Genomic DNA, 25,990 nt, shown 5'->3' with positions numbered 1-25,990 from the left:
GCTAAAGAAATTGCGGATTCTGAAAATGTGTCAATTTTGATCAATATGTGCGTACATTTCTATCAAGAGCTGGTTGCTTTGGATAACTTTCAGGTTTGCGGGAACTGCTTACTGTAATTTATGCATACAGCAAAATTATGTGACAGGGCACATTATCACTGCCAATGGCTAATAAAGATATGTCATACATTTTTTATTCTGGCCTTTAGCAGTAAGACGTGTAGTTATTGGTAGAGATTTTCACATTTAAAGGAGAACAAAATACAAAAAAAAAAAACAATAGAAGAACTGGATATAAATGATAAAATAATGTGAAAAAAGGCTTAAACTTTGATATGTTGTTAGACATGATACAATTTTATATATACACATACAAATCACATGGAACTCCTGTATACAGATTTTTGTACAAGTTCAAATAAAGATAGCAGTTAAGCGATGATTTAGTGTGAAATCACACTGGTTTCAAGGCTTTATGTACACACACAAGCAGGTCCCTCTGGTGTTTCTCTGGTAAACTAATAAAGTAGATGGTATAACAATACAGGATATTTCAGGTATATATATATATATATATATATATATATATATATATATATGCACAACAGCCATTTAAACTCAGGAGAAAAGGACCAGGTGAGAGATGAAGCCTGCTCAAACAGCAACTTAACAGTGAGATGCTTTGTTTCCACAACATGGTACAGCTTGGTCAGATTTGTCACTAATGTATCACAAGCCACCTAAGTGCTCTTGCTGTGCTGTGATGAACGATTTCTCAAACTTTCCCAGTGTTTTCTCTTCTTCTTTTTTTAAGGGGTCATTTGGTCTTGCTACATTCATCCTTCTCTGAAACAATTGAGTCCTTGTTGAGACAAAAAGCCATCTCTTTGATATCCACTGTTGCCGAGTTTGTGTTGAAGATGATGTCATGGCAGTTTCATGAGGTGTCACGATGAAACCTCACCTACATTGGGGGGTTACAATCTGCAGTGGAAAAGATGAAATTGAGAAAAGCACCTGGTACCACAAGCATATCCAGTCAAGCAGAGCCAGGCTGTACCAAGCTGCAAAGCTCTCACATGAATTACAACAGCCATTACAAGTCAGAAGAAAAGATGAAGGGTTTACTGAACCTGGTGAAAAGATGAAGCCAGCTAGAAGAGGAACTCAACACTTACAGGTACCACACTGATCTGATGGAGGGGACATGAGGCCCCAAAAATAACTTGACCTGACAGGTATAGATGGTGCACTTGCTCCAGCACACTCATTTACTAAAGCACTTACAAAAATAAATATGTACAAAACAACGCAATATCCTGCTGTAAGAGGTGTGGTGGGGGGTTGAGACCACACGGTGGCTCTGGGTTTCGGTAAAGCTTAACTCTTTTCCTCCTGTCCTGATCACTTTTGTTTGTTCAATAAAGTTCAATGAAACACTGTTTATTTTTCAGAAAAAAAGGGATTTGTTGGTTTTCCAGCATGCTGCTGCAGCAGGTGCAGTGGTGTTAGCTTAGGCTGGTGGGGTGAAAGGGATGATTAGATAACTTTGTAGGTCAGGTAGTCACGGAGCGGTGTGGGAATAGCCAGGTCCTCCACCTTCTGGGTGGTCATCACCCGGCGAAGGGCCATCCTGCACATGTGCTGCAGACTGGCAATGCTACGAGGACACTCCCAGAAATGCACACTACCATCACGAGTCCTGGGGGGGAGGCAATTGATGACAATTCAAACAAGAGGAGGTATAACTTGGAACAACTCACAAGACTTCAATGGTAAATTGTAATTGACTACAGTGGGAAAAGCTTGCTTGCAGACTGTATATGGAGAAAGCCAGCTGAGATATAACAAAAAGAATCGGTTTCTTTTACTGGCCTATCATAAGGCAGGAGTCGATGAGGTGTGACTGAGGTTATGTAAGGTGATCTGTGTTTTAAGTTTAAGTGTATTTATTTTGCAGGGACAAATTAATCAACATCACTGTTAATGTGCCAATGTTAGCCAGAATGCTAATTTGTGTGTTCAGGATGGTGTGTGTCCGAACACTTGCTAGCGTCTTACCCAGCAGCAAGGACACTTCCTTCGGCAGAGAAGGCACAGCAGAGGCCATTAGAGAGCGAGGCAATGGCCTGAGGAGCCCTTTCCTCTATGCTCCAGAAACGAACCAGCCTGAGCAGAGACAGAAAAAAAGAACACTGCTGTCAGAATCCAAACTGCATGCAAGACTTCAGTTGGTCACTTCTTTTAGATTAATAGATGTTTTTGGTCATCGTTTCAAAAACAATTGCAGGAATGCAAGGTCCTTCCTGTCCTCTGTTGTGCAGCTGGAGAACCACACCGTGCAGCAGTAGGTCAGGAGGCTTTCTATCGCTGACCGATAGAAGTTGGTCAGCAGGTGATGAGGGAGGTGAGCATGCTTTAACACTTCCCCAACTGATGAGAGTTGTGTGTGGTCCAGGTGAGGTCGGCCGAGATGTGAACCCCAAGGAACTTCAAGCTCTCTACCCTCTCTACCTCCTCCCCATGCATGTAGAGGGAAGAGAACTCTGTGCGTTTGGATTTCCGGAAATCCACAATCAGTTCCTTGGTTTTAGAGGTCTTTGTCAAGGTTATTGTTCAAACACCATTCTCTCAGATGCTGAATCTCCTCCCTGTAGGTTGACACGCTGTTATTTGTTATTAGTCGTGTGTAGTGTTATTATGGTCGTCAGCAAATTTGACTATGTTGTTGGAAGGGAGGATGGAGGAGGAGTCATGGGTGAAGAGGGAGTATAGGAGGGAACTGAGGACACACCCCTTTGGTGTGCCAGTGTTCAGGATGAGAGTGGATGATGTGCAGCTTCCAATCCTGATGTTTTGTGGTCTGTTGCTGAGAAAATCCAGTATCCATGTGCACAGTGAACTGCCTATGCCCAGGTTGCTCAGTTTGTGGGGGATGACTGTGTTAAATGCTGAACTGAAGTCCAGAAACAGCACTCTTACATACGTGTTGGGCTGGTCCAGGTGTTTAAGGGCTGTGTTGAGTGCTGTGTTGACAGTCCTCTGTCAACCTGTTCACTCGGTAGGTAAACTGGTATTGGTCCAGGTCAGCAGGGATGTCAGATTTGATATGAGAGAGGATGAATCTCTTGAAAAATTTGGTGAGCATGGGATCAGAGCAACTGGGCGATAGTCATTAAGGCAGCTCACTGTACCTTTCTTTGGGACTGGGATGATGGTTGCTTACTTCAGGCAGGTGGAGACTGCAGACTGTAGTAGCGAGAGGTTGAAGATGGTGGTAAATACCTCTGCTAGCTGTTCTGCGCAGGCCTTGAGAATCCTGCTGGTGACTCCATCTGGACCAGCTGCTTTCCTTGCGTTGACTCTATGCAGGGTGGATCAGACCTCATGTTGGTCCAGCTGAATGGTGTTGACCTTTCCTGGTAGTGCCACAATTCAGTTTTTCCAACATTTTCTTTTCATAAATCCAGTCATTCTCCCATTTCTGTTTGACATAAAGGGTGTTTTCCTCCATCATGCTAGATAACACTCTATGAACACCCATCAGCCACAACATTAAAATCACTGATATGTGACATGAATAACATTGATCATCTCATCACAATGCAATGTTCTGCTGGGAAACCTTGGGTGCTGGCATTCATGTGAATTCCACTTGACACGCATCGTGTCTGTTTCCCCTAGATTTGTTTATAGCAGCGGTGCTCTGAGTCGGAAACCTAGCAACACTAGGGGGGTCCGGGGACATGCCACCCCAGAAGAAAATTTTGATAAATAACCCTTTAAATGGTGACTACTAGTGAGATTTTTGAAGAAAAAAAAAATTTCAATTTCAGAGTTTCAGAATCAGAGTCTATGATATGAGACAAAATAGTGTAGAAGTTGACATTGCTGCTTGAAAACATGTTAACCTCTTGAGCATTAGAGAACTTTTTTACCATTATTTTCTTTATTATTATAGATTTTCTATGGAAACAGAATCTGTTTCAGAAGTCAGTGGGCCACATGACATGGAAGCTATTGAGAAAAAAATAATAATTTCTGCATATTAATATTCATATAAAATAGAGGAAGCACTAAAATACAATAAAAGGAGCTGTGTCTCATTTCTCCAGTTTACTAATACAATCTGCTGCTGGTTTGGAGTCACTGGGTCACATGACATGGAAGATATCGAATAAACTGCAATTATTTTGCATTAATATATTTATGCCAAGTAATTTAATGACGGTCCCTAAATCAGTTGCAGCAATTCAGCCCGAGGCTCTGGGAGGTGAGCTGACCGTCCTCCTGCTGCTGACACTGGGCGAACCTTAGTGAAGTCGCAGCTGGGTTTGAGAGCCATTTTCAGTGGTTTTGTTAAAAATTCACACATCGTCCTCCTGGCCCTCTGACCCTTCCTTAACTTTGTATATCTGCAGGTTAGACCTCCTTGAACAGTTTTCCTTGTCCTCACAATGTGCTTCTAGTTGCCATTGTGTTTCTAGTTGCCATTGTGTACGCATCACGTAAGCCAGGAGCTGGTCCGCCTGTGCAACGCGGTCCTCCACGTCATTTACTCTCTGCTCAGCCTTGTCCAGTCGTTTCACAACCTCGTAATTGCTCGGTCATGCCTTTCAGAGAGTCTTCAATTTTGACTAATCTTTCAGACGAGTCCTTTCTCATTTCTTTCATCTCGGTCAGAACTTCAGCCATTAGGTTACTAGACGAACCTGTTGACACATTAGCAGCGGCCATGTTCCCATCTTTGCCGGTCTCAGATTTACTTGGGTTTTGTTGCACCTGCCTTGATTCATTTTAGTCAACAAATAAAGTCAATTTTATTTTCTGTTACTAAACCACAGTAAATTATCTGTTGAATGTGCGTTTGTAGTCCACGACGTCGCGAGTCGCATTGGGTAGGGGGGTGGAAATGGAAGTAGCACAGAAGTGCATGTATGAAAGGACAGCTGACGTGTGTCCCTCCAGGTCTGTCCTCTCAGCAAAAACAACCCAGTCTGTGTCCTTGAAGCAGTCCTGCAGGGCCGGGGTGGCTTCCTCAGTCCATACTTTTGACTAGTTGGTCTTTGTCTACAGCTAAGAGTTTTGTTTGCTGGGATCAGAGACAGAGATAGATGGTCTGAGAGTCCCAGATATGGAAGAGGGCTGGCTTTGAATCCTTTGGAGATGTTACAGTAGACCGGATCCAGAGTGTTATTATGTTATTTGCTAGGAGTTTCTGCAGGACAAACTTCAAGTTGGCATGATTAAAGTCCCTTGCCCTTATCTCAATGCTATCTGGGTGGGCCGACTGGTGTTGTCTGATGGTGTGGTGTGGTGTAGCTTCTCCATGGCTAAACTAGCGTTAGAATACGGTGGTATATAAACAGATGTGATAGTGACCAATGTAAACTCCCTGGGCAAGTAGAAAGGTCTGCACTGTAAAAGTCCTCTTCCTCTGCTGTTACCGGAGTTAGTGGTTCTGTGCGTTCGGAAGACGGTGCAGCCGGCTAGCGCAATCGATATCCACATGCGACAGTAGCCCTTTTCACACAGAGATGCCGCATTATCGGTGTTGCCAAAGACAGTTATAGTTACTACGATGCATTTATTTGGTCATGTAACGTTGCTTTTTGGGACATTTCTCTGTATTTAGTTGAGTGAAGAACCTGTGTAGTTACCAGGCTGTCAAACCGACACACCCTCAATACGCACAGCTGGCTTATTATTATTCCTATTCACACTGGTTCGGTTCGCCAATGCTGCACCTCTGATAGTTATTTCTCCGTCCACAGCATTGTGTCAGTACTAGTTGCAGTCAGCACGAGGCCTAAGAAACATGAAGATTCTGAAATATCTCCTATTCTGCTTTCAGTCAGTGCACAGGAGAGTCCTGCAGCGTGTTTGGCTCAGGGATCTGACAGCATACAGAGTTAACAGCTAAAGGCAGAAGGTCGCTTTAACATTTGCAAATCATTAGCATCTACTGTTAACAGTGACAGTGATGGGAGGGGGCAGGTTGGCTGTTAAAACTGTTGTAGCTAGCTAAATAGTTTTCTAAAACTTGCATCTGGCAGCATTACACTGTTACATAATGCTACATGAGATACATTTAACCTGACAGGGACAGATATTCTAGTAACATAAATGAAGCTAGCATGTGCAGACAGTCGATGGAGCTATTTAAAGATAAGGGCGCACGTGTAGAAGTGGGTTTGGAAGAGAGGGGGGAGTGAGTGGGGTGAGTGGGGTGTTTAACAACCAGTTTAGTGACAGTTTTAAACTGAAATTAAAATAAATCGAGGACTTGAACAGCAGAGGTAGACAGACATGGAGCAGCACCTACGTACAGATTGACCATGTGGGTCAGGTGCCGGACTGACCGTGGCCCGGCCTTTGGGCATTGAGCACTGTGCGTCCCCGGTTTATGTCAGCTGCTCAAAATGTCAGCGTTCAAAACACACTGAGCTAAGCCAAGCTGAACACACTGCCGATTTCTGTTCAGAGGACCATGAAGCATTAAATAGTGAACTGCAGTTTAATATGAAAACACAACAAGTTTATAAAAAATAAATGTACTGAAGTACTGCAGCTGAGTAGTACAGTGTGGAGATACAGTTAAAAAACTGAGTTTGGTGTCAGAAACCTTTTGCTGATTCCTCACTTTTACAAAATACACATAGACAAACAGACAGAGTTTTGTTTTTGCTTCTGTTTTCAACACAAGTTCTCTGCTTGGCCAGACAGCAATCCGAGTAATTAATAGCTACCTTGTGACTACCATGTGACCCTTAGTAGTAGAAAGAAGTAATGTGCTCTCAAGCTCCATTAAGACACATGACTCCCTGCAACATTTAAAAACAAGCTGGTGCAAACAGTGATGCTTCTCTGCTGCACTGTGCTGTTTACATATCAGCCCATGTGCACAAATAGGCATCAGAAAAACATGCCGATTTTCTCACCGGCATGTATACTCCCACAATTGCAGTTGTCTGATTGAGTAGCATAGTCGAACTATGGCTGTAATCCAACTAAGCTGTGCATGTAAACGTACTGACTGATATGGTTGACCACCAAGAACAAACACCACAAGAATTTATACTGACGGTCAGCATGTTCAAAATAAAAAAAATACCTGGACACTGGCATACATGTTAATAAAAAGAGACAAGTCAAAGCCATATTATGTAACAATTTTACCTCAAAATATCCACTTTAAAATCATTTTGATGTTATCAGTGTCTTGTAAGGAGATGATTGGTGTCTCTATCACAGCCATTCCAGCCCCTATAACTTGTTTGTGCACTATGCAACTTCAGTGAGAGGGTTAGATCACAGAGTTAGATAAAAGTTTCCTTGACATAACACTGTTGTGACGTACTGTGTTTTACTTGTAGTTGGCACCCACAATAGGTCTGACATATTGTTACAGATTTGGATTTATAACAGTGGTATTGCACTCAGAAACTGTCTGGGGGTACAGAATCACACAAAATGCCACTTTTCACATAATGTTGCTATAAGAAAACACATATAAAGTAGGGGAATATAACTTAAATGCTCATTTCATCCAGTGTCTTACCTGTCATCAGTAATGCTAGCAATGTGTCGGCCGTCAGGGCAGAAGCTCACAGAGCGAACCCAGCGGTCATTTGCCCCTCCAGCAAAAATGGGTGATGGAGGAGGGAAGAGATGTCTGTAAAAAGATGAGAAACGACTTCAATACTGGTAAAAGTGTCACAGGAAATTATTTCAGGTTAAAAATTAACATTCAGGCAGAACCCTGATAAAGTAAATTAATTTGAATATCTTTTTACAGTAAAAAATACTCCATCTAGTCTTTTGAAAATAAAACTTTAACATCATAGGCAACAAAACGGTGTTGCACTTAGGATACTCGAGGGTTTAGCAATTATAGCCTTAGTATTCATTGAGCGCGTTCCAGGGTAGCAAACCAATGGCCCCCATGTTGTGTGAATTTCTTACCCCAGTTCCAGTAGGATGGTGGACTTGTGGTGGTCCCACACAATGACCCGGGTGTCATAAGAGGCAGTGGCCAACAGTGCACCATCTGGTGAAAACTCACAAGACACCACATCATTGTGGTGCCCCTCCAGCTTCTGGATCAACTTGTACTTATCCATGTTCCATAGGAACACCTGCAATGTAAAGAGAGTATAATTATAGCCCATGGAATGATATGTTGTAGTATACATGTGCTATCTTACACTAATCATTAATATATGCACAAAACACATTTAGAAATTAAATTAGGAAGCATGAATTAAAACAGAATTAAACAGAGTTATGCTCAAGTTAGGTCATTGTAAATCTTTGTAACCTTTAAACAGGCCAAACAAACAAAAGAGCACATGCTACACAAACAGCAAGGCTATGTGAAATTGCAACACTTCACCTACATTGACAATTACAATTAACATTCAATTTCATTTTAATACTAGAAAGGTTAAAATTCGACACTAATTTATATGAATAATTTATATGAAACATTAATAATTTTAAATACATTATTACTATATTAATACTTCCATTGTTTTAACATAAAAAGTCTACACAAAAAAAGAGAAAATAAAACAAGTAGTAACTTAAGGTAACATAATGTTACTCCACTGGTTTCCCCTTTCAGAGTTTTAGTTCACTGTGTTTACAATAGGCTCGCACCTCCGGCAGAAGCCTACGAAGAGAGACAGATACTGCAAGAGAAAAGAATATTTTATGGCCAAAGGGTTGATACCTCTGGCAAAGTATACATTGCTTACATACACACATACGCACATACTGTACACTCACATACATACTGGTAGAAAAGTGATCATCTGTGAAAGCCTTTTGCTTTGAACATTCAGACATGGCCTGAATTTTGAGTACTAATGCATCATCTGAGAACTATGCAGTTATATAACTTCTGCTTCTTCTCACTCTTTGGGAGAATGCGAAAAGGCTTAAAAGTGGTACAAACTCTGCTTGTGAACAACTTCAGTTAATAAACTACATTAAAGAAACATTACATAAAACATGCAGGCTAATGGTTATGTTTCTTGAGCAGTTTCTTCCTCTGCACTAGCTAGCTTCTGGATTTTGTAGTTTCCACCATCTATGTTGAAAACATCGGCATCATTTTCATTTTGGGATTTCTTAGCTGAGGTTTTCATGTAAAGTATGCTGGTGGAAAAATGTGGATGAAGCCAGTCTAATTCATTGTTGCAGTTGCTGCCAACAGCAGAAACACCTATAATAGTCTTTATAAATGCAAAGCCACAAAACTGCAGATTGAAAGATTACCACATAACTGGCCAATCTGTTGACTGTTTTCTCAACAGTTTCAGGCAAAAGAACTGTGCCCTGCAAAGGCACAAATAAATAAATATAAATATAAATATAAATATAAATATATATATATATATATATATATATATATATATATCACAATAATCTGCAACCTTCATAATAATTCCATGATTAAGGGGGTGGGTTTAACATTTGCAAATTCATTGGCATCTGCTGTTAACAGTGACAGTGATGGGAGGGGGCAGGTTGGCTGTTAAACTGTTATAGCTAGCTGAATAGTTTTCCAAATCTTAAATCTGACAGCATTACACTGTTACATAATGCTACATGAGATACATTTAACCTAATAGGGACAGATATTCTAGTAACATAAAAAAAGCTTACATATACAGACAGTCGATAGAGCTATTTAAAGACAAGGGCAGACGTGTAGAAGTGTGTTTGAAAGAGAGGTGGTGGGGGGGGGTGTTTAATAACCAGTTTAATGATAGTTTTAAACTGAAATTAAAATAAATAGAGGAACTGCAACAGCAGAGGTAGACAGACACGGAGCAGCACCTACGTACAGATTGACCTTGCGGGTCAGGTGCCAGACTGCCCCTGGCCCGGCCCTTGGGCATTGTGCACTGTGCGTCCCCGGTTTACACCGGCTGCTCAAAATGTCAGCGCGGCGCTCCGTTCAAAACCAATCACACATTGAGCTCTGCCACCACCTGTGACAGGGAGAGCAAGACACACACTGTAGGGACACACACAGCCGAATAAAGCTACAACCATGTCTACCACTACCACCATGTTCAGATTGATCTACAGCTGCAACATTGTTAATTTAATCGTCAATTAATGGTGTCCAGTTTATGGAAAGATATCCAGAAACTTGCAGAAATATGGGAAGTATATTCAACATGTAATAAAATGTGGAAATAGTTTCTTGTGAACTTTGATAATATGCAAGGCTTTCATGGGGTCAGAATTTAACAAAACTGCATTTATTGGAAGTTACTTGTTTTCTTCCAGGACTACCCTGCTGTAATGTTTTAAAGTTGTTGTTTGGTCAACCCCACATCAACATTAAGACTTTTCAGCGGTAATGAATTATATGGTAAAACAAATTTACTAATATAAAATTAGTAAAAACAGTCTACTCTGCATGCAAACTTTATAACACCAAAAGCCCTTTTTCTCACTGCAAACAAAAACCAAACAAAGTGTGTGCAGGAAGCTCAACTTATGACACAGAGCACAATTTGTTATAAGGTGAAAATGGGAGGGCAAGGCAGATGGGGAGTTTTTGTCCATTTGTAGGCTGATTGAGCATAACTGGTCACAAACAATTGCACACAGATTGGCTAGCAAACCCAAGGAAATAACAAAAGAGGAACTCGTATACATACTGCTTTGCCAGCGCCGACCGAGCACAGGATGGAGGAGTCAGGGGAGAAGGCGCTGCAGTACACCCAGTTTTGATGCCCCCGCAAAACTTTCACCATATTACCTACAAGATAACAAAAAACAGTACACTATGTTCTTTAATGTTAAAGCCATACTGCTGTCACAAACAACACTCCTTTGTCTCTTTGTCTTTGATGACAATAGAGGGACAAAAGGGGGGATAGCACCAGGGTGGGAATTTTGTCATTTTAGGGGCAAGGCCATTTGGCCTTCACTTTTTTTTTTTTTTTTTAGGGGCACCAAGGCCACATGACAGGGCACAAAGGTCAGTAAGTAAAAATCGATGATTTACCTTTCAGACTGATATCATAACATCCTAATTTATAATAAGACATGGATTATGTATTAAAACACTTTTTAATACCAATATCAATATTAGTGTTATTGAATATTTCTCCCAATAGACCTTCCCCAAAGTTATGGCAAAGCACATTTTTTCCAAACAAAAAATTGTAGAATAACAGCAGGAGACCACTGATGTGTGGAATGATTTTGGTGACACTACACTGAATAATAGTGAAGTTATTGAATATTCTTTGCAGTATCTATTTTCAGTGTTCGCCCTTGTCTCACAGACGGCAGACCATAGAGACCAGTGTTAATGTCCAGCCGCTCATTTTGATGAAAATACGGTTGTAGCTCGTTGTCTACCTTACCACTATGGTAGTTAAGAGTTGTTGTTGTGTTTAAACAATGTTTCGCTTAGTTATTGATCTGGGAGGTTTGAATCTGTGAATATATTTCCAACTTTACCGAAATAATTCCAACCACATAAGTCAGTTACATATCATATCAAAACCGGCTGAGCTCGCTTGCTGTGCTGTAAGTTTCGTTCTACCGTTTTGAGATGCTGCTGCTGTTTTGAGAGGCTTTCACGTTAGTTCATCGTGATGATGATGAGACTCCACCTGTGCTAACCGCAAACTCACTGAAGTTACTGTGAGTGACTACTGTGCTCTCAGGTGGCTGTAATTCAAGGCAAGCTCACTACCCTGACTGGGCCAGAGGCACAAAGGCCACTGTAGCCGTACAATGATTTTTTTTCACAGGGCACTGAGGCCAAAGTGCGGGGCAATGGCGGCCACTGAGGCCATGGCGGCCGTGAAATTCCCACCCTGGATAGGACATGCAATGAAAGTCCCCAGTCGCAATCAAACAAGTAATGTCAAGGCAATGTGATATACACCTAAATCAATAAGCCACATGGATGCCCACATAATGAGTCACTTATTTTGATTTATTACATTTCCCACTTAAATATTTGACCACCATTACATGTTTTTGGTCGGTATCACAAATGACTAGGCTGGAGATTATTTTTCTTTTTCTGTAAACAATTTTAACAAAATTACCCAAACTAACAATGTGTTGATGTACCGCTAAATACCTTAAACAGTGTATATACAGCAATTCTCAAGTTGAATTAAATACCTTTTAATACCTTTTTTAATACCTTCATAATATTTTTTAATACCAACACAACTTTGAGCTGCAACTGTAGTGGCAACCTTTCGAACTTCAGTGTTGGGGGTAACTAATTATAAGGTAACAGATTACTGTCATATTGTTATGACAATAACTTTAACTTTAACTTGACTTAACTTACCTTTCTGAGTGAATAAGTGTAGTAATGCTTACAATTAAAATCAAGTACCTATTATTACTCGATACTGACCTATACACAAATATTTGTTATTTAATCCTAACCCACAACAAAAAATACACATTGTTACGTGTAGGAAGAGCACACACCACTTCTCTGGGGACGGTCCGGGGAGGCAATTTTGAAAAATAACCCTTTAAATGGTGACTACTGGTGAGATTTTTGAAAAAAAAAAAATAATAATAATAATAGATTCATTTTCAGAATTTCAGAATCAGAATCTAAGACATGAGACAAAATAGTGTAGAAGCTGACATTATTGCTTGAAAATATGTTAACCTCTTGAGCATTAGAGAACTTTTTTACCATTATTTTCTTTATTATTCTTTATGGAAACAGAATCTATTTCAGAAGTCAGTGGGCCACATGACAAAATAAAATACAACAACAATACGTGTGTCTCATTCGTCCAGTTTACTAATACAATTTGCTGCTGGATTGGAGTCACTGTGTCACATGACATGGAAGATGTTAAAAAAACTGCAATTATTTTGTATTAATATATTCATGACAAGTAATTTAATGACGGTCCCTAAATCAGTTTCCAGTGATTCAGTGCAAGGCTCTGGGAGGTGAGCTAACCGTCCTCCTGCTGCTGACACTGGGTGAACCTCAGTAAAGTCGCGGCTGGACCTGAGTGAATATCCGCCGAATATCCAACCTGAAACTAACTTCACCCCAGTTCGATGAGTCACCTGCTGCAGACTTTGAATAGGATGACGAGGATTTCAGTCACTCAACTTAAACGGTGACTTGTAGAAGCTCTTCTTTGAATGAAGTTCCATCGTGACAAATGAATGGACGACTTGCGGAGTGACATGAAGACAGGCACAAAAAACGTTGACAGCGGTGGCCGGTCATCATGTTTACCAATACCCGACCCGTGCCTTGCGCACTCCCATCCAGGTGATATTCATTGTCTTTTTACAGACGTGGCAATAAGCCTCTCGCCTGTCACCAGCTACTGGCCTAAGTAAGTCTTAGAATCTAGAGTCCTCTAACCAGAGGTCCGAAAAATTACATTTCCCCATGACTTTGTCAATAGTAGCGAACTTTTGCAAACTTTTGGCAGCAAGCCAGCTGTGTCCTATCCAGTTGGAGCATGGACTGAGGAGCTAATAATTTTACCGTGTCGCACACTGTCTGACGTCACATCATCGATACCTCTCAGGTCCTACTCGCACATATAATTTATATAACTAAATTCAAACGATTTTTAGGACACAGGCCTGCAACTCATAGTTGGATAGTGGTTCGAAAATGTAATACCTCGTCAGATGACGTTTATTACTTTTTAATACTTTTTAATGGCCTTAATTTTTGCTAATTTCATTTACTACCTTTTAATACCTTTTACAACCCCGCAGACACCCTGTTAAAGTAGCATTATGTAGTTTTGTGGAAGAAACTTTTCTCAGAAGGGATAGATTTTTTCTATGCCTAAACAAACTAAATAAACAGACAATTTTTTTTCATGACTGAACAAGCTGACTAAACAAACTGACTTTGAAGGGCAACACAATATCATACGTTTTATTGTCTTTATACTTGCTGGACCCTGCCACCTGTCTAGCTTAGACAGTGATCTGATGACCTTATTTTACTATGAGAACAACTTGTTTATTCAGTTATGGAAAAAAATTACCGTAATGTTTCTCAGACTGTATCATTACTTCATGAATATTGTCATTATTAAAATATCAAGTTTTAATTCCTAACTCAAAACTACAAAGTGGCCCTTTAAATGGTTTAAACAGGCCTCAGAGTAATGTTTACTGAACACTACATGACGGTTCTGAGATATTACTAACAGGAGGACCATTTTCAGTGGCAGTGGCAAAGCATCATTCGTCATTACTGTCATGAGAGCGAACAGAATTTAGCTTATTCTTGACAGTGACCCAGTGAGTTTATTAACCAATACCAGGTTTGTGCTGCAACAAAGACCAATCCTTGACACACAGATTTTAAAAATCAAAGCTACAAAGTATCAGGATAATATATGCACACAGTATGTAGATTGATGGAAACAGCAACCAGTAGATTCTTTCTTATTATAATTATATCAATACGGATTTGTTGTTCACAATGAAGCACTATCAGGGATAAAATATGGTGTCTCATGGATGCATGGATAGTGACTTCACTGTGTCTGTTCCATTTGTCAGAGACACAGGACGCATACCTAGCAAGATCAATTTAGTGGGGTCACCTCACAGCCAATAAAATACCATGATGACATTTCACTAGCTATGACGTAAATGCTAGGGCTCACATGATCTCTGAAAGCTTGCTGGGGAGTTTTTGGTTTTCCCAAAGGCTGCATTTTTATGTCTATTAAGACAAGACCATTAAGGTATTCTACATACCATCATCTTTGAGGTCCCATACCCGGAGGGTCTTATCTCTGGATGCAGAGACCAGCATGAGGCTGCCATCAGGAGCAAAGGTCAGGTCTCGCACTACATCGGTATGGTCCATCAGATTCAGCAACAGTTTTCCTGCAACAAGTCATCAAATGGAACAGAGGATTAAAGCAGCAACAAGGAGTTTTTAAATTGGGTATGATGGTCACAATTTAACACCAGCCTCTATATGCCTTACAAAGGGATACGAGATCGTCAGCAAGATTGTCTATTGTTATATAGTTTCTTATTGCTTGGCCAATGTCCCATGAATTCTACACTAAACAATTTACAGCACACAGGACTGAAGAACCCATGTTTACATATTACCAGGCAAAGTTTCACCGTTAGTAGTACGTGAGATTTTTCCTTAGGCAACATATTTTGTGGTTATGGTTGTAGATGTTTTGTGGTTGTGGCTTATACTGGGGCAAGAATTGGCTAAAGAACAAAAAAAACTGAAAAATTACCCTGGGCGATTAAGCATGCCCAGGGTAACCTTGGTCAGCTTACCTAACAGGGAAATGCAAGAGATAAAAACACCGGTTCCCACAGTATTTTCTGAGACTATGGCGCTGGGGGGGGAGGGTGCAGTTTGGGTCATCATACTGGAATATTTATACTTGTGTCATAGGCTACTTCAGGTATTTCATTTTTTTTCTCTGGTTATAATGCTTTCACACAGCCATCATGAACTCCCCTACATGGGCTTGGAATGAAGATTCTTCTACTATTGTACAGAAATACTATTTTCATTATTTGTTTCAAGAGAGGAGTTATGTCAGATTTTGTTCCTACAAATCATTGCAATACCATTGTTACTTCAGAGCATGCTATCTAAATAAATTTCCTAACTATTTATTGCCTTATCCTTTTACTAACTAATTAAGTTTAAGAGGGAAAAACTAATTATAATCAAGGACAATGTTTCTCACCAGTGTAAACATCCCAGATCTTGATGCGACCATTGTTGAGGCCTGTTGCCAGTAGCAGTTGGTCCTGGCCAAATCTGAAGCGGTGCCACTCAATGTTAACACAGCGGCTCTGCTTTTCTGGCACTGAGGAGCCAAAGGCCAAACCCCAGACGATGTCACCGCAGTCAATGGTGTGTTCACAGGGGTCACCTGCAGCTGGGATTACTTGGCCTCCATAGCTGTTCTGACTGGCATCGGTGACCTCTCCACCCATTGAACTAAAGCAACAGAGGAGGAGAAAGTTAGAAGAGGTCAACCAGAGACACATGACGGAGGTGTGTTTGTCACAGGCCACAGTAAGAGCCTGTTGCTTAAACCCCTTTTCAGACAAACACTGGGGCTGTTTGTACTATTCCTGTCTAGGGATCGACCGATATGGATTTTTTAGGGCCGATGCCGATACCGAATTTTTTTTCATCAGCCTTAGCCGATGACCGATACGGACTGCCGATTTTCTTGAGCCGATACTACTTTTGCTCCCTCAATTTACATCATAAAAATTACACAATGATGATAACAAATGTTATGAGTCTCAATTTTAAAAAAAGGAACATTTATTGAAATTAAAAAAGGTAAGGTAGAACAAGTATTAGTAAACAATATTTAACAAATATTAAAAACAGGTGAGGTAGAACAGTGCTCTGTGAAATGCTGCCACACTGGATTGGTTTTCTGCTCTGCCATTTCTTGCAGCATCTCCAGCAACAAGGAGCTGCCTGTGGACAGCTGTATGTAAATAATGCCGGATCGGCGAACGCAGCAGCCCGCATCGGCCTATGCCGATACACGTAAAAAACGCAAAAATCGGCTGATAATATCGGCCGGCAGATGTATCGGTCTATCACTATTCCTGTCTGTAATATTTTGAACTAGAACTGTCCCAAACTATTATTTTTCAAACGATTATTCTAGCGATTATTTTTTCGATTAGTCGACTAATCTAATGATTAATTTTTCTATTAATCTAACGATACATTTTTCAGTTACCGATTATTTCACATTACTTGATCAATGTAACTATTCGCACAATATGGATATCAAAACATTTCTTGTTAACATTTCAATATTTATTAAACATTTCTTTAACATGCCACTTAGAGTATTGCCTAACCATTTCTATATTTAAACACTAGCCCTTTTTAGAAAAAAGGCGGCACATTTGCTCCAAGGTAAGGGCAGCAATGTGCCGGCCTGTCTTTCTAAAATGGAGGCGTAATATTCCTCCTTTTCCAAAAGCCGCCTCTGAGGTAGGCGTAAGCATGTGACGTGACGTGAAGCTCGAAGTTGTGCTATAAACAAATGACAACGAATTTGTCTTCAAAAGAAGAGCTTTACATTGCACCCCATTGGAGTTTAGAACTGGGTTCTTAGTGGGGGGCTTTTAATTTGAAAGTAGTGACCATCCTTAGCTTTCCGACACAACAACAAGCTAACAAAACAAAACAGCTACAGAGACCGAGGAGATGCTAGCATCTCCTGGATCTCAGCGGCTGTCCAGTTGTTCATCTTAATGTCCGCAGGTGAAATGAAGGACCGACTGCTGTGATCAGCTGTTTCCTGGTTTTAAAACTCCCCGGCTGTGGGTCGCACAACAGTGCAGGTCATTGACACCTCCGCCCACCTCACGCAGAGGCTGGCACATTTCCACCTCGTTTTTAGATAGCAGTCGAGGCGGAAATAAGTGTACCCTTCGAGGCGGAAAATCGGCAGACCATAACAGACACCCAATTTGCTGCCCTCTGTCTAAAACCGCGGACCGAGCTGCCAAAAGGACGGGCAAATTGGTGGCTTGGTGCGCTGTCTAAAAACGGCTACTTAAACGTTGCCCTGCAGATTATTCAAAATGAAATAAATGCAGACAGATCTGCATTCCAACATAAATGATCAGTAACCTCACAGAAGCATTTCTGGCAAGTTTGCTCAACATACCTTCGGCTATGTACGTACGTCAGCTTTCTCTTCAGAATTCAGAACAGAAGTTATTTCCCTACTGTGCGACCGAAAGACGTAGGCATAATTATGTCAGTGTTAGCTTCCCTACAACCGGACATGCTAGAAATTGTTCTTACAGGAGCCGAACGTTAAAGGGATAGTTCGTGTTTTTTGAAGTAGAGTCATATAAAGTACATATCTGTAGTCGATCTGTTCCCTACCGTAATCACTGATCAGCGCAGCCTCAGTTTGGAGGAGTAGAGAGCTACACATTAGCGCAACTGGGCAACAGATGATCTGCGAGCGGCGAAATACAATGCGAGGCTCAGTTGCTGGACGAGAGGTTTACTTTCGATAAAAACTAAACTTAACAGTCCATAGAACCTCCGTATCCCTACGCATTAGAGCAACTGCGTAGGGATACGGAGGTTCTACGGTTGAGAAAATGTAGCGCCAAAAGAAAGGGCGGTCTGACTGCAATGTAGAGCGGTGTGAATTTTCTCTATACAACGTACACTTGAACTGTTATAGATTTTTTCTTAGGTGAGCCTTGTTTTAGGTGGTTAAATTTGCTTTTTCTCTGGACTCCGTTCACTGCAGTACAAAGCTGAGCGTCTGGGCTGGAGCAGCTCTCTACTTCTCCAAACCGAGGCTGCGCTGATCGGTGATTATGGTAGGGAACAGATCGACTATAGATATTTACTTAAATGTCCCCACTTCAAAAAACACAAACTATGCCTTTAAGTACGAGGTAGCTGAGCCTGGTTTTTCCTAGTATTGTTTATGTAGAAAATATAGAAGCTACATGTTGGCACAGGTTACATGTTAAGTTAAGTTATGGGATTTCAAAAAAGTCCCAAATGATTGGGCATTCAATATGGCTAGAGAAGGGTTGATAGTCTAAGCCTCCACGGGTCCTACCACTTTTGGATATTCGCCTGCCCCCTTGGTTGTGTAGGACGACGACTCGACGCAAATTATTCATGTCAGCGAATTCAAGTCAACGCGTCGTCCCAGCCCTATTTTGAACTGAACTGCTGAGCAAATATAGCAGAGTGTGTATTTCATAAATCTTCCTCAAAATAAAAGCAACACTGCTGGTTTGCCAATGGCAAGCTTTTAACGAAGGCTGCATCAGCAAGAAAGCTTTGGTTAATTACAGCAGTAACTTAACACAGATCCAATACAGCTGTGGTAAAGTGTGTGAAAGTATAAACAAGAACACAGGAGTGACACTGAACTCCATAACCATGGAAATCCATGTAGAAGCTGCCTGCTGTTTGGGAACAACAAGCACTTGCTTCACAGTCAATATCAAAGTGTGGCTTTGAGAGTCACAAGGCCCTATTGAGTGGAAAAAGAGCCTATTAAGCAGAAAGGGAGCTGATAATACAAGGCATGTGTCCTTGAGCAACCTATTTCTGCTCATTCTGCTTTGTGCATTAGGCGGGGAGGTATAAGAAGGGTCAAAAAACAGCTGGAAGATTCTACCAGCACCTAGATCTGCCAAGCACCAACACCATGTAGATCTATGTAGATAACAAACGAATGTCATCATTGCAAATAATGATAATCACAATAATAAAAATAAAATCATAATAATAATTATATTAGTTGCTGAATGTAATACCTTTTAATACCTTTTTTAATACCTTCATAATATTTTTTAATACCAACATGACTTCGAGCTGCAGCTGTAGTGCTAACCTTTCGAACTTCAGTGTTGGGGGTAACTAATTATAAGGTAACAAATTACTGTCATTTTGTTACTTAACTTTCTGAGTGAATAAGTTTAGTAATGCTTACAATTCAAATCAAGTACCTATTATTACTGGATACTTTGTTACTTTTTTGCCTAAATAAAATACAATTATTTGTTATTTAATCCTAACCCACGACAAAAAATTATTTCATTGTTATGTGTAGGAAGAGCACACACCACTTCTCCAGGGCTGGTCCGGGGAGGCAATTTTGAAAAAAAAAAAAACAAAACCTTTAAATGGTGACTACTGGTGAGATTTTTGGAGAAAAAAAAAAAATCATTTTCAGAATCTAAGACATGAGACAAAATAGTGTAGAAGATGACATTACCGCTTGAAAATATGTTAACCTCTTGAGCATTAGAGAACTTTTTTACCATTATTTTCTTTATCATTATATATTTTTTATGGAAACAGAATCTGTTTCAGAAGTCAGTGGGCCACATGACATGGAAGCTATTGAGAAAAAAATAATAATTTCTGCATATTAATATTCATATAAAATAGAGGAAGCACTAAAATACAATAAAAGGAGCTGTGTCTTTTGGGCCACATGACAAAATAAAATACAATAACAATGTGTCTCATTCGTCCAGTTTACTAATACAATTTGCTGCTGGATTGGAGTCACTGGGACATGACATGGAAGATATCGAAAAAAAACTGCAATTATTTTGTATTAATATATTTATGCCAAGTACAGAAAACCCCAACAGTAAGTGACAAAAACACAATTGCAAGAGAGAAAACACAATAGCAAGTTGGAAAGCACAACTGCAAATACAAAAAACACAACAACATTAAGCAGGAATCACATCAGAATTTTGTCAACTGGAATGGGTGGAATTTTTACTTGTTGAATCTGATTGGGCAGATCAGTGTCAATAACAGTGGGAAATGTGCAGATGTCCACGCTGACCGGAAATTATAACAAAGAAGAAGCAAGAGGGCCCCGTTTCCTGGTTCAATTGCAAATGTGCTTGTTCTTCTAGTTTAGTGTAAGCAAGGGGATATTCAGAAGCCAGATCATAGTGATTCTTGAAAATAAACACTTTATTAATAGCCAATGAAATGGAAATAATGTATATAAAACGCACAATGTATCAAAGCCACAACTTTAATGTCAACTGTCCAGATCATGTCCTCCATTGAGGTGAAGGGTTTTTGTACAATGAAGCGGCAGCTCTCAGGTCAAAGTGCTTGTCCTGATGCATCTTTCTGTAGATATGGTTTTCATTTGACTGAGGCCCGAACCTGCCAAATAATAACTTCCTTCTTTCTTGGGTCCAGCAGGAACACCTGAGCTACGTGTGATCACTCAGATAATCTGTAAAACAGGACAGGTTTAGGGATAACTTGAAGACAAATAAATAAACAACATTACCATTAGTATATCGACTAAAGGCTGCAATAGTTCACTGTAGCTCAATGTAATCCTATCAGACAAAATACCTGCACTTTTGCTGTGAGGCTGAAGAGTCAAGCAGTGAGTGTCTGCGGTGGGTCACTGTCAGACAATATGCCTTGCTGCTGGTAACTGTAGTGATGTGCAGAAACCGAAATTACACCAATATCATCTGAAATGTGTAGTAATGGCAGAATCTACACACAGCGTACTAATATCAACTTCAAAGAACACCTGACGTTTGACTGTATTATTTTATTTTGGCCTTTTATGGCTTTATTGATAGTACAGCTGAACATATGACAGGAAACAGGGGGAGAGAGAGGGGGAGTGACACCCAGCAAAGGGACCCGGGCCGGGAGTCAAACCCAGGTCCGCTGCAGAGCCTCGGCACATGGGACGCGCGCTCTACCAACTGAGCTAAACGGCGCCCCGACGTTTGACTGTATTTTAACTTGTGACATACCAATAGCATGTAAATACAGTATATTACTGTGCAAAAACCACAATTTGTGCACACTGAATACAATGCGTGACTACAATATATGACCAGCAGATATTACACTGGAACTGCAAAAGTATTCAGTATTAGTATCAAATTAACTTTGAATGTACTGCTATCTATGGAGTAGTTGTATCAGCCCTAGCTTCAAGCCAGTGGGTGTCAATCATAGTTAGACAACATTATCAAGTTAATAAATCCTGCAGTTCGACAGTTCTTCTTTCATACAAAGCTATATCGATACTTCAAGTGCCTGTCCACTAAGTACATTTACACAAATCAACAACAAACACACACTTACCAGTGAGGATGCATGGTGGCAAGGCTTCTTATGGTATGCTTCTCCTTCTGTATCATTTCCAGTCAGTGGTCAGACCCTTATTTCCCATGGTTATTGACACTGATCTGCCCAATCAGATTCAACAAGTAAAAGTCCCACCCTTTCCAGTTGACAAAATTCTGATGTGATTTCTGGTTAATCCTGTTGTGTTTTTGGAATTTGTAATCGTGGTTACAAACCTGCTACTGTGTTTCCCGACTTGCTGTTTTTTTTTAACTTGACGTTGTGATTTCGGATTTGCTATTGGGGTTTGCACTAGAGGTGGAAAAAAATCGATATTGCAATATATTGTTGTGCTCTCTGTCGCAATAAATAATCAATACACTGGCGGCAAATATCGATATTTTATTACAACACACATTATGGATTTACCCCGCTGTCACCGTCAGTACTTAATCGCTCCTGTCCTGTTTGTGGGGGCGCTAATCCCGTAAATGAGGGTAAAGTAGGCGTAAGCAGCGGCCGGTGAAGAAGACGAGTTAACAACAGAAGAAGAACAGATGCAAGAATGGTGGAAAATACGAACAACGAAAAACAAATCAAAGACCCACCCGCAAGTTTCCACTCTAATGTGTGGACCCACTTTGGCTTTTACGAGACAGATGACGGGAGAACACTAGATAAAGAATATGCAATATGCAAGAACTGTTTTGCGAAGGGGGGGGCGGACAGACGCTCATCACCGTCAGCCGGGGGATGGACGGACGGACGCTCGTCACCATCAGCCGGTGGGCGCTTCTTTAATGAGAAGAACGCGGCAGCCCACAAACACCCACTGTAAAGCAGCTAACATTGAAAATGAGTATAGTGGCGCTGAGCTAGCAGTATAGCGGCGCAGCGCCACTGTTCCACCGTCTAGGGAGAACCCTGCCATGTCTTATGTAAACCAGGACAGTGCTTTCTGATACTTAAAAGTCAGTAGCAACTTGTTTTATGTAAACTTGGGCTTGTTTTAGTTTAACAATAGCTAAACAGGATAAGAATAACATAAAAATTAAATAAAAAATTGGGCACATTTCAGTATGCCACCAATTATGTGCAGAGTTATGTTCACCCATCCAGTACCTGGGAAGTGGGAACATTAAAGTGCTTTGGGTCAACCTGGACACATCAAGGCTTATTAAATTCATAGGAAAGAAAAGAAAATAAATTGAATAAATGCATAAGACGTTTTCCTTTTTATGGGTATTTTTTCTTTTTCAGTCACATATTGTGATATATTGTTGATGAAATTTCTTGCAATATATCGAATATTGCAGATATCGTGTATCGTGATATTATCATTATCATGGGCCAAATTATCGTCACAGTATCAAATCGTGAGTTACCCGTTTCGTCCCACCCCTAGTTTGCACCCATCAGCAACCATACTTTTCGCTTGGTGACTAAAACGCTATGAGACCTTCTTAAGGTTTTGACAAAAGGAAGCTCAGTCCTGCCTAACCCGGCCCGGTTGACTTCCTGTTTAGTGAGGACTGCAGAGTCTGAATTCTGTGCCGAGACGGCACCATGTAATTGCATCCTCATACTTATCTATTATTTGCACTAAATTTTCCTGTACTTGTGCTGTCTTTTGTTGTACTTTGTTATGTGTGGTGTCCTTGAGTGCTTTGAAAGGCGCCTTCAAATAAAATGCATTATTATTATTATCATTATTATTATTAATAAAAGAAAAACCTGGTTGTTATGCTATGCAAAAGATGTAAAATCACCCACAGAATGCATTTTGTCTCTAGCTTGTGTGATTTAGATAATTTTGGCAACAAGGAAAAAGTTATAAAACAACTATGAGGTCAATTAAGGGTTAAGGGTTTTTAGATTCTTAGAAAACCATAAATATGCATGTTCTGTTACTGAGAAAAATGACACTTACAATTTCTTTAGGCATTTTGTCCAGGGAATTAGCCTGACAATGCGATGTCCCTGAGACCAAGCAAAGTAGGAACCATTGGGTGCAAAGGCTACCGTCCAAGCCTCGCGTCCAGACTTCTGGTCGAAGGGAGCAACAGGCACCAAGAGTTCACCAATGAACTTAGCCTTACCTGTATAAACAACAACACCGTTATTGTAGCTACACACGGCAAAATAATCATTAACTAACAAGTTACAACCTCTCTGCTTATCCAGACCTTCCCACAGGAATATCGAACTAACCTCTTTACTGACCCAAAGATAATTGTGGGCTTGTCAAAGATGCAAGCATCTGATTGGCGAATTGTGCTAAGCACAATATTAACAGTGGGAGGGGACATTTATGAGCTAAACTGGTTTGATACTGTGTCAATACATGAATTATAACAATTACTGAAATGTATGTGTGCATTTCAGAAATCTTGTTAATTTATCATAAAGGTTAAGAAACTGGCAATTTGCAGGTAATATTCCACAAAGGTAAGACATTATATGTCCACATTCTTGACCCATACTCTACATCTAGACGTACTGACATATATGTGCTACATGACAATTTTTATAGAATAGTCAGATTTACTTTGGAAAGTGACTTTACATTTCGCCTACAACTTTGATTGGTTCTGGAAAGACAATTTACATAGAGGTGAAGGCAATTTTACATCTTTACCTACTGTCAACATGAAGTACAAAGAAACAGCATCATAACATTTTGCTCATCTTTGAACAAAATCATGAGGGGGGGTTCAGGGTTATTCTTACAGTTCTCTATAACCAAACGTAAATACATATGAACCAAGTTTGGTAAAAAATACAATAGAGTATTAGTGGACAAATTTAGAGGCAATGCTTTTTACATAAAAGAAATAATCTGGATCATTCAGTAACATAAATGTTTTATCTGTGATGAAAAAAACAGATTTTTTGGTACAGATTATACTGTGAACTTGTTAAGAGTTTAACGCTAATCATACTACTGCAGAAGAAATATATTGATTCTTGCATCAGCATAAACAGAATTAGCTCAAAATCTCAACTAGAAATCCCCTATACTGACATTTACGGCGTGGTAACTGTGATTTGTGATGCCTGGTATTTGAAAAAAGAGGAAGAATATAATACAATGTAAGCGACAATTTGACATTACAGACACATAAGCAAGTAATAAGCTACATGCATAAAAGTAAAATACAGCCCTGCATCCTTGAACGTGTGGTTAAGCACGTAGCCTAAAGTTTTGTGAGAATCCAGGTTAAGAACCGCCTCACTGCTGATGTGTGGGGGAGGGAAGGGTCTTCGCCAAGTTTTGAATAACCAACCAAACGAGAAGGAAATCCATTTCCAACCATTAACGCACGGGGTGTGGAAACAGCGAGCCATTCTCAACTGTAAAATAACGTTACCAGCAGGAGTTTAACGGTATAATGTTAGGTTTGACTTTAAAAAATCAAAAGCGCTGCGCCATCGGTTAGCTTGGGGCTGTGCAGTATGTTGTAATTTAACCGACATTCCGAAGAAACAAAGAGTAGCATTAAACTGCTGGCTGTAAGTCTCTAGGTTCAGTACTATTAACGTACACACGCAGAATACACAGTAATCAATGTTTGTAAAAGATAATGATCCAGAATATGTTAGCTTACATTGACTCGAATAGCATCCCAGCTACCGAGCAGTTACAACAGGTAAACAACGCTCACTACAGTCCACAACGGTACTGTGGCAAGCCAAAGGCCATTGGAGCTAGTCAGTAACGTTAAGTTACTGCTACTAACAGAAACAAAGCAGTTTTTAGCTTACATTACTAAGAGAATAACTTTGAACGACATGGGAAGTATTTAGCGTCTTAATGCCACGCTGCTCCAAAGACCTGGAAACAGGACACATAAATGTAGGATTTTTACTTACCTATATCATTTTCGTTTACAGAGTCTGGGAAGCTTGCCATCTAAATAAGGACACAGAACTAAGAGAAAAGCCAAGTACACACTGTAAAAGATATCCAACTAGAGCAACCAAACAATTGGTGCGGAATTAGAGGGCGGCTTTTCCTCTTCCGATGTCTGCTGAAGTCGGTTAAATCCCTCCGCCAAGCTTCACGGCCCGGGTGAAAATACAGTCGTCCCTAGGCCTCTATCTCTTCTTCTCCTTTACTTTCTCGACAATAGAGTTAGTTTTACGGTTTGATTCTTTAATTGGGCTGCTCGGATGTTACCACTCTCTCGGATTAAAAACAGTGTAACACGTAATAAAAGTATTTGATTGAGTAGATTTCGCTAGGCACGATCTCTTGGTGTATAATGGCTTCTAGCTGGGTGTTAACGTTATCGAGCTATTTCAGCGAAAGGAGGGTTGACCATA

At 40.3% G+C, this 25,990-nt stretch overlaps 1 protein-coding gene across 2 annotated transcripts; it reads right to left on the bottom strand.

Annotated features, from left to right (window-relative positions):
* Nucleotides 1–811: 811 nt before the first annotated feature.
* Nucleotides 812–25,990, bottom strand: wsb1 (WD repeat and SOCS box containing 1). 2 transcript variants are annotated; one of them, XM_030395553.1, is made up of 9 exons: nt 25,538–25,990; nt 23,595–23,763; nt 15,744–16,000; nt 14,773–14,904; nt 10,683–10,783; nt 7,966–8,138; nt 7,562–7,675; nt 2,062–2,169; nt 812–1,702 (listed from the first exon to the last, which is right to left on the bottom strand). In XM_030395553.1, the coding sequence occupies exons 1-9, from the start codon at nt 25,575–25,577 to the stop codon at nt 1,540–1,542; spliced, it is 1,257 nt and encodes a 418-aa protein (XP_030251413.1). In that variant the 5' UTR covers nt 25,578–25,990; the 3' UTR covers nt 812–1,539. The 2 variants fall into 2 exon arrangements, with proteins under 2 accessions (XP_030251413.1, XP_030251420.1); XM_030395560.1 differs by lacking the exon at nt 23,595–23,763 and having other exon boundaries at nt 25,538–25,668.

This window comes from Sparus aurata, chromosome 2 (assembly GCF_900880675.1).
Source record: "Sparus aurata chromosome 2, fSpaAur1.1, whole genome shotgun sequence".
NCBI lineage: Eukaryota > Metazoa > Chordata > Actinopteri > Spariformes > Sparidae > Sparus > Sparus aurata.
The sequence above is the reverse complement of the archived record's forward strand: the minus strand, read 5'-3'. Positions and strand labels throughout refer to the sequence as shown.

What these genes read in the sequence shown, in the direction of transcription:
- wsb1 (XM_030395553.1), bottom strand. Translation starts at nt 25,577, where the DNA reads ATGGCAAGCTTCCCAGACTCTGTAAACGAAAATGATATAG. An exon ending in ACAAAATGCCTAAAGAAATT is followed by an intron (nt 16,001 to 23,594) that starts GTAAGTGTCATT and finishes CTGTTGCTTTAG; the next exon opens with TTCAATGGGTGGAGAGGTCA. An exon ending in CGGTCGGCGCTGGCAAAGCA is followed by an intron (nt 8,139 to 10,682) that starts GTATGTATACGA and finishes TTTACATTGCAG; the next exon opens with GTGTTCCTATGGAACATGGA.